At 47.0% G+C, this 9671-nt stretch overlaps 1 protein-coding gene across 1 annotated transcript; it reads left to right on the plus strand.

The window, feature by feature from the left end:
• Positions 1-1971: 1971 nt before the first annotated feature.
• On the plus strand, positions 1972-5130 carry LOC123907331 (DNA ligase 1-like). The gene is made up of 2 exons (XM_045957542.1): positions 1972-3793; positions 3898-5130. Exon 2 carries the CDS (start codon positions 4390-4392, stop codon positions 4939-4941), a length of 552 nt encoding a protein of 183 aa, XP_045813498.1. The 5' UTR covers positions 1972-3793; positions 3898-4389; the 3' UTR covers positions 4942-5130.
• Positions 5131-9671: the final 4541 nt, after the last annotated feature.

Consider the following 9671-nt stretch of genomic DNA (forward strand, 5'->3'; position numbering starts at 1 on the left):
ATAGATTTCTCCTTTTAGTGCTAGTTTTTGGTTAAGAGTTTGTATATAGAAACTGCTCTGGTAATGTAACATCGAGTCGGGGATTACGCTTGACTTTCATCGTATATCGGTGTTACCTTTTGTTATGCTAGTTCTTGTATAAGTGACATCCTTAGGGATGAATTTGGCTTATGTATATATATATATATATATATATATATATATATATATATATATATATATATATATATATATATATATATATATATATATATATATATATATATATATATATATATATATATATATATATATATATGCATGCTTGGTTTGATTGAATCCGCTGTTGCTTTTCATGTTAAACTTCATGACGCTCTGTGTGTATGCTTATGTTTTTAATTACCGCGTGGCACTCTGCCTTTACACTTGTTAAAAAGTTTTTAATATTACGTTTTTTTAAGGGTAGTATGGGTTAGGGTGTTACATTAGTGATCTAACCTGATGATCAGAAAAGGTTGATGGCTTGTCCGTTGAGCAAATCGTCCACCGGAGGGGGGGTTTGTACCTGCAGGCACTCCGATGCTTAAGTCAGCAAGAGAATGAGAGAGATACAAGAGAGAAGAGAGAGAAAGAAAGTGTAGAATGGTTTAGAATACCTGGCTCTCCTGTCTAGGAGAGCTTATATAGTTGCCCCGGGCGCTGGGCCAAAGGTTGGTCTATTGGGCTGGAATAACCTGCCCAATAGACTCAACTGCCAAGATAGTCCCTATATCATAGGGGAGGCGGTTATTCGCCTCTATCTTGGTTGGAGCCGTTCCGCTATTCGCGGGTAATGGATAGGCTCCTTGACGAAGGCGTGGTTGAACGGATCAATATGCGTGGATAGATGAGCACGTGTTTAACGTGCTTCCTATCCGTTATGTCGAGGAGGACACGTCGTTGGCTGACGTGTCGGGGAAACCTCCCCTTATTGGGCTATGCCCCAAATGTCGGGCAGGAAGTGATTGGGCCAGCTTTGGCCCAGTCCAGAACAGGAGCTCCCCAAGTCGTTGCTCCTAGGCATAGGAGTAATGACTTAAGGTTCAGGCCCGTACGTCGAGGAAATGTTTTCCCCGTCAATCCTAGGAGGAGTTTGTGACTTGCTTATAGCTATTCTTGCTCGTTTGCATGAGGAGTATATAAGTTTCGTTCGTGGACAACGTTAGATGTTTTATGAGTTCCTCGACTCTTTGTCGAAGAAGAATGTCGTTGATCCTATTTTAGAAGTGCTGCATGTTTATGCGGGCACATGTTTGTGAGGCGTTGTTTTGCCTGTTTTCGGAAGTTCCTCGGCTGGTGGTCGAGGAGAAAACCAAAAATGTTGCGCGTTGGTACGAGCGCATGTTTTGCAAAGTTTTTTTTGCATGTCCGCAATTTACGCCTGTCCGCGAAATCGGGGAGAAAATCGCGTTGGGGATAACGAAGATGCCTTCGCAGGCGCGTGGTCTGTTCGATGGGACTTGAAGAGACAGATGCTTCGTCTGCTCGCGCCACTTGTCAAGGCTAATGAAAGGGCGCAATCATGATCTAGGGAATAGGTATTAGTTGCTTCGTTTTACGAGGAGGCTTGTGGATCGTTGGATCGATTCGCCTTTTGGTTTCTTGCGAGATTCAATCAGGGCCATTTGATGGTTTTAATCTGGGCCGTTAAATATTGATCAGCGGTGGTGATGGAAAGGGCGCATCGTTTCGTGATGCAGGTGCAGCATTTGGAGGGTCTATAAGTATGAGAGAGGGAACCATTTGCAAAAACTTTGGTCTTTGCATCTTCTTCTCTTCTCTGCGTTTATTGTTGCTACTACTCTATTTCACAGATCCAAGGTTATCAAGTCAAGGTTTTTGCACCCTTCTTCGCTTAAATCTCCAGTCCTCTTTTAATCTCAAGGTAATTTCTCCAACTACCCCTTTGTTTCAACACATGTTTGTATTTGTATTTTTGCTATGGGTGTTTTTATGTGTTTTTCCCTTGTGTGTTAGTGTGTTAGTGATTTCGTTCTGGGTTTTGGATTAGAGCGTTATGGGTTTCGATTCGCCCATTACCACTGTATTTTGGGGGTTTTATCCTTTTAGTTTGGTAAGGTTTTAGTGTTTGATAGTGGCGAGACTATCTTTAAACGCCACTTTCTGCTGTGATTTTGGGTGTTTTTGATTGTTTAGGCATCTGGGTTCTGCGAAGAATGCCATAAGTTTCTGGAAAAATGATGATGAACATGTTGAATGTTGATGAATATTTATGTGTTTCTGGAAAAACACGAAGAACGTTGATGAATGTTCATAACTTCCTGGGAATTTGATGAGTTTCGTGTCGGGGAGGAGGATGTTGTTTCCTCTCCCCGTTACAAGTATTATTTTGTCGGGGAGAATTGAATCGCTATTTCTCCCCGTTTATTGTAGCAAAAAAAATAGGTTAGTTAATCCATGTGCTGGGGAGCTTCTCCCCGTTTTCGCCTCCGCGAATCTTGCGTGTCTTTGCAAATTGTATGAATGTCGGGGACCTTCTCCCCGTTCTTTCCTTGAGAAATTTGGTAGGATAAATGAGTTTTAAAACTCTGTGTCGGGGAGCTTTTCCCCGTTTCACCCTTAGAGGGATTGAAGGTTTTGTGTCGGGGAGCTTCTCCCCGTTTTTAACTTGAGAATTTATACAAAACTTTGTTCCCCGTTTATGTCGGGGACCTTCCCCCCGTTTCTGGGTTTCGCTAGGTGTTTTCCCTGTTTCCTCCGTATTTTGATTTTGTTCTGCCATTTGATAAGGGCTTTTGGTCGGGGACAGCGTCCTCGCCCTATTCTACGCCCTTTCACTTGAATTGCGGTGAAAGGGTGGATTTGATGATTGTCGAATTCACTTTATTTTTGCTGCTTTCAGGTTTTCAGAATGTCGGACACGGAGGAGGTAACGGGGAGCCAAGCGGCGTCCAAACATAAACTAGTCGCCACTATAACGGACCCCGAGTTGGCTTGGGTTGCGCCCGAGCCGCGAGGTATTGCTTCAACAATTACCGCCCAGGATCCCAAACTCTTTACAATTGTCGAGGGGGATGGCCCGATTAACTTGGGGGGTTCACCTGCCTGCGGAAGGGGAGCGAATTTGTTCGTCGTACATTGAAGGTGGATTTACCATGTACGAGATGGCGTTCAAGGAGATGGGGTACCGGCTGCCTTTTAACAACCTTGAGGCTGAAATTTTTGGCCGGTTAAAGGTGGCTCCTTCCCAGCTTCATCCAAACGCGCTGGCGTTCATCCGGGCATATCAGGTCCTTTGTCGGTATCTGGAGGTGGAGGCCACCGTCTCTTTATTCTTTTACATCTTTAAAATCCAACGACAAAAAGTCGGGGACCAGCAAGGTTGGGTCTCCTTGAAGCATGCGACTAGCAAAATATTTAAGATGTATGTGGAGTCTGCCCGGGGTTTTAAGGAGAGGTACTATGTGGTTAAGCCGGTGACAGAGTTTGCTCTGAACTCCCTTTACATGGACAGGGTAGTGACTCTTGAGGATGGGTCTCCCAGTTGGACGCGCAGGGGGAGCCAGTAACCAAGTGGGTCCTTCGTTTTCCATTGTCGTGGTCGTCAGAGCATTTTGTACTGCGAACCGACGAGTATCTTCAGGCTTTGAGAAGCTTAAGGTTTATCTGGATGGCTTTAAGCCTTGTAAGGTTCTCAATAATTTAGGAGAGGTTGCATTAGAAAAGTATGGTAAACCGAGGATCGAACCTCCTTTTGTGAATACAAAATTGTTATTGTCGTGCAAGACTGTTACAGCTGAGAGCACCTTGCTGGGTATTTATTTTGATTTCTGCTCGTTTTGTACTTGTGTTATATTTTAACAATCTTGATGTTTGAATTTCTCCTCGTGATCTCTGACCATAAATTTGATTTTGCAGGTAGAATGGCTGACCTTGCTTCCGAGCTAATTAGGATAGCTGCTGAGCATAAGGGGGAGAAGGCAAAGAAGAAGGCGAAGAAGTCTAAGCCTGGGTTAAGCAACATCCTACTTTTTTCGAGCAAGCTGCTTCAGGAAGTGTCAGCCAGTCCTCGCCTGGGGCAAGTTCAGCGGGGACCGTGGTTGGTCGAGCGAAGAGGCAGAGGGACGAGCAGATGACGACCATTGTCGATTTGTCTGAGGTGGACGGTGGATTTGTCCTCCCCGCATGCTTGAGCAACAGGAGCTTTTTTGATAATAACCCCCCCCCCTAGGTGCCTTTGTCGGAGAGGGATTTTGTCCTGGGTACTTCTTCGGTTGCCCGACAACAGCAGCTGACCCAAGACATTGCTGCTGTCATCCGGCTGGCGGAGACGGCCTTGGTAATGAATGAGGGGGCCCCACTCATGAAGTCGAGAAGTTAGCTGCCCGAAATAGCAAGCTGGAGGGGCGTATGGTGATGATGGAGAGTGAGCTCATCGATCTTCGGGGCAAGCAGGAGAACTATGGTAACCTGTTGGAAGAAGCCCGGCTTACTCGCGAGGACTTGGAAAAAGCTAAGAAGGAGCTCGAAGAGTTGAAAACCCAGGGTGCCGAGGAGAAGAGGAAGATGGAGCAGGAGATTGCTGATTTGCAATCCAAACTGATTCCTGCTGCCGATGAGACGGTTGAAACTTCCAGGCTTACCAGTCGAGCAAACTTGGTCAAGGAAATTAAGAGGCTCGGGGGCCAGATGTTGGCGAGCATGGTATATGGGTGGAAGAATGCGGTGGCTCAGCTGAAGGTTGTGAATTCCGAGCACGGGTTGATTACCGAGGGAATCCACAAGCTAAAAAAAGTTGAGAAGGGCCAGATTGTCATTCTGGAGAAGTATAAGCAAATGGCCTTGGAGGAGGAGGAGGAGGAGGATGATGATGATGACGAGGAGGAGGATGCTGAGGAGGAGGCTGTCGAGGAGGAGAAAGGTCCTGACGGGGACGAAGAAGGTCCTGATGAGAGCCACTGAGCCTCCTCGACAAGCTGTTTAGGCCTGCGCGCCATTAACTTTGTATTTGTTTGTTTCATTTTATAACGATTTTTGGGGGCCTGCGTGCCCGGTTTTTTAATATTCGAACAAGTGGGTTTTTATCCCCGTATTTATTTATGACAATGTTGGGCATCTGCCCGTTAATATTATCCTGCTCGTTTATTTCATCATGCTCGTGTGTATGTTTAGTTTTCTGCTAAGTTATGCCTGTTCATTATTCGTAATTGTTATGCATGTCTGTATGCTTGCTCGTTTCTAACTTAACAAATTTTTGGTTTTGAATGGATATTTGTGTACTTGCTCGACATTGTTGTATGCCTTCTCGACAAAACCATTTTTCTTATTTGCCAGTTTTTTGTTTCGGGCGCGTTTCGTCGAGGAGGTCGTCCTCGGTTTTAACTTAGATAGTTTAGGGAACTGTCTAAGCGCATAGAGTTGTTTCTGAGGCTAATACGGACGCCGACACGTTGGTGTGCCCTCCTCCGCGGCTTGAACTTCCCATCGCGAGCTGGGCGTTAACCCTTGGCACCAAGACGAGGAGCTTGTCTCAAAGGTCATCCCCGTCGGGGAGACGCTCTGCCCTTCCTGAGCCAGAGTATCTCCTTTTCAATTATTGGATCGGGCACGTGTGCCTGCGTGCTCTCCGTTGTCGAGGAGCCGGGCTCGTTGCAAAAGAATCCAAGCATCCTTTAGTAGTGTTTTTTAGTTTAGCAATAACTTAGCTATAATATTGTTTCAATTTTTGTGCGTTCCAGGGTCGAGGAAGTTTCTTTCCTCGAAGATCCTCGAGATAATATGAGCCATTTTCTGTTTTATCAATGACGCGATAGGGTCCTTCCCAGTTGGCTGCTAGTTTTCCATCTTGGGAGTCCTTGGCGTTTCGTTTTAAGACGAGGCTGCCCACTTCAAACTCTCTTTTGATGACTTTTACGTCATGTCGGACAACTATTTTTTGCTTATGGGTGGCTTCCCGAAGGGATGCCCCCGTTCGGATCTCTTCGACGAGATCAAGTTCTTCGCGGAGAGCCTCATCGTTCATTTCTTCTTCGAGCGGTTGCTCGGTTCGACGGGATGGCTCCACAACCTCCACGGGGATGACTGCTTCTGTTCCATATACCATCCGGAATGGAGTCTCCCCGGTTGTGCAGTGTGGTGTTGTGCGATAGGCCCACAGGACACTTTCAAGTTCCTCGACCCATTTCTTTTTGTTTTGATCCAATCTTCGCCGTAGGCCGCGCAGGATCACTCTGTTGGCGGCCTCGGCTTGCCCGTTAGTCTGGGGATGTTCAACTGAAGTAAAATGTTGCTTGGTTCCCAGGGCAGCAAGGAAGTCTTGGAATCCTTTGTCCGTGAATTGTGTCCCGTTTTCCGTAACAATGGCTTGTGGTATCCCAAATCGGCAAACTACGTCTCGTTTGAAGAAACAGAGTATTCTGAACGACGTTATGTCGGAGAGAGGTTCAGCCTCTACCCATTTGGTGAAATAGTCCACGGCGACTATTAAGAATTTGTTTTGGTGTAGTCCCTTTGTAAAGGGGTCAAGTATATCCATGCCCCACCAAGCAAAGGGCCATGGTGACGACAAAGATTTGAGCTCGTGGGGAGGAGCTAGGTGCATGTCCCCATGTCGTTGACATTTGTCGCATTTTTTCACATAGTCTTTGGCATCTTGGTGCATGCTGGGCCAGTAGTATCCTGCTCGGAGAGCTTTCCTGGCCAGCGATCTTCCTCCCAGGTGCTGGTCGTTGATCCCCTCGTGTACCTCGCGTAGGATGTAGTCCACTGTCTCCTCGTCGACGCATTTTAGGAGCGGGATTGAGAATCCTCTCCTGTATAATTTTCCGTCGAGGATAACGTAGGCGCATGCTCGGCGTCTAACGATTGATGCTTCCTTTTGGTCGGCGGGGAGGGTTCTATGCGCGAGGAAGTTATACACAATGGTCATCCAGCAGTTTTTGTCGCCAATGACGTTTATGTCGAGGACGTTGGCCGGCTTTTCGATGCTTGGCCGAGGGAGTATTTCCTGGATGACGGATTTGTTCCCGCCTTTCTTTTTTGTGCTCGCCAATTTGGACAGGATATCTGCCCGTTTGTTGTGTTCGCGTGGAACGTGTTGCACCTCCACGGATTCGAACTTAGTGATTTTGTCTTTCACTAATGCCAAATATTCAGAGAGGTTATCATTTTTGGCTTGATATTCTCCCAATACTTGTGAAGCAACGATTTGTGAATCTGTGTAGATTTTGATCTCTTTTGCTTCCATGTCCTCGGCCAACCGTAGTCCTGCTAGGAAGGCCTCATATTCTGCCTGGTTGTTTGATGTCGGGAAGGATAATGCTAAGGATACTTCGATTATGATCCCATTCTCATTTTCCAGGATAATTCCTGCTCCTGCTCCCGTGGCACTTGACGCTCCGTCGACGAATATTGTCCATTTGTCTGCCTCGCTTGTCGTGGAGGATGGACTCGTCATTTCGACCACGAAGTCTGCTAGGACTTGTGATTTTAGTGCTTTTCTGCTTTCGTAACGAATGTCGAATTCGGAAAGCTCGAGGGACCATTTAAGCATCCTGCCCGCCATGTCTGGTCGACCAAGCAGTGACTTGATGGGTTGGTCGGTTCGGACTACGATTGTGTGTGCTAGGAAGTAGTGACGTAGTCTTCTTGCTGCGTTGATATCTGAGTTCGGGCTCCTGGAGAGCCTTGCTCGTAAAGTACACTGGTTTTTGTCCTTCCGTTGTTTCACGGACAAGAGCTGCGCTGACGGCCTCAGATGCGACAGAGAGGTAAATGTATAATACTTCCTCGACATCTAGGCGGGAGAGGACCGGTGGTTCGGACAGGGCTTTCTTTAGATGTTAGAGAGCCTGCTCGCACTCGTCCGTCCATTCGAACACAGCTTCTTTCCTTAGTAATTTGAAGAGGGGCAATGCGTGTTGAGCAGATTTTGCTACGAAGCGAGATAATGAGGTCAGCATTCCATTCAGGGTTTGTATCGATTTTTTGTTGCTCGGAGTTGGGAGCTCGGTAAAGGCACGACACTTGTCGGGGTTGGCTTCAATTCCTCGTTCTGTTAGGTAGAATCCGAGGAACTTTCCTGCCCGTACCCCGAAGGTGCATTTCTCCAGATTGAATCGCATGTTATGTTTTCTGGCCTGCTCGAAGACCTTAGGTAGGTGGGCGGTATGACCGATTTCCTCGTGGGACTTGACGATCATGTCGTCCATGTAGACTTCGAGCATGTCGCCAATTTCTCCTCGGAATACCTTGTTCATCATTCTTTGGTAAGTAGCACCAGCGTTTTTCAGACCAAAGTGCATTACGTTGTAGTAATAGTTGCCCGACTCAGTCATAAAAGCTGTTTTTTCCCTGTCGGCCACGGCCATTGGGATTTGATTGTACCCTGAATATGCATCCATAAAAGACAATAATTTAAAACCAGAGGAATTATCAACTAATTTATCAATGCAAGGTAAAGGGTAGGAATCTTTAGGGCAAGCCCTATTGAGATCGGTATAGTCAACACACATTCTCCATTTTCCATTAGATTTTTTAACTAGTACAACGTTGGACAACCAGGTAGTGTATCTGGCTTCAGAAATAAAATTTGCCTCTAGGAGGTCTTTTACAGCTTTTTCAGCAGCCTCCGCTTTTTCGGGAGACTGCCTACGCCTACGTTGCACTACGGCACTAGCAAGTGGGTCGACAGTAAGTTGATGACATGCGACGTTTGGATCCAGCCCGGGCATCTTAGCAGCGTGCCATGCAAACAGATCAGCATTTTCTCTAAGGCAGGCTTTTAGCTGCTTCCTTGCCAGGTCGGGGAGCCCTGTACCAATCTTGACTCCTCTGCCTGGATCTTCGCCGAACTGGACTATCTCGAACTCTCCATCCGGAATGGGGCAGTAATGCTCTTTGCTCGCCTCATCAGACTCCTTCTCCTCCTTCCGCAGCTTTTTCTCCTCCTTGTGCTCTTTCTTGGAGGTGCGGCTGTCGAGATCAACTGAGCTCACATTTGGTGCGGGCAGCTTTGGTGGCGTTTCCAGGGAGGGCTTTGTCTTTTTCGGTTCAGGGGCTTTACCAATGAAGTTGTTGCCCTTGGATGTTGCATCAAAGCACCTCCTCGCAGCTTCAATGTCCCCGTGTAGAGTAGCAACCTGTCCCTTATGAGTGTAGTATTTCATCTTCAGGTGGGCAGTGGAGGGGACAGCGACTGTGTATGTTATGGCTGTCCTGCCGATGATGCACTGATAGAGGCATGGGCAGTCCACGACCAAGAATTTGACCCTGATCGACTTAGCAGTTTCCTCGTAGCCAAAAGTGACGATGAGGTCGACATAGCCCCAAGGCTTAGTAGTTGCCCCGTTAAATCCTGTGAGATCTGAGCCCAAGTATGGAGTAAGATGGGTCTCGTCCAGCTGCAGGGTCCTGAAAAGACTGGTGTACATGATGTCGCAGGAGCTCCCCGGATCGATGAGGACGCGACGAACATCCATGTTGGCCATGTCTTCCCGGACGAGCAGGGGAATCTGAAAGTTGGCTGTCCCACCGGGCAGCTCCTCGAGATTGAAGGCTAAAGGCATTGATCGCCCCTTCGCCTTGTCCAGTTTTGCTTTAGTGTTCGAGGATATGTCAATGTGCTCCTCGAATTTTCTTTTTATTGATCCGATGGTGTGCTTGTCCATTCGACCACCGGATATCACGAACGA

This window comes from Trifolium pratense, linkage group LG2, assembly GCF_020283565.1.
Source record: "Trifolium pratense cultivar HEN17-A07 linkage group LG2, ARS_RC_1.1, whole genome shotgun sequence".
Taxonomy (NCBI): domain Eukaryota; kingdom Viridiplantae; phylum Streptophyta; class Magnoliopsida; order Fabales; family Fabaceae; genus Trifolium; species Trifolium pratense.

Excerpts from the sequence above, each read along its gene's own strand:
- LOC123907331 (XM_045957542.1), top strand. The coding sequence starts at position 4,390 with ATGGTGATGATGGAGAGTGAGCTCATCGATCTTCGGGGCAAGCAGGAG.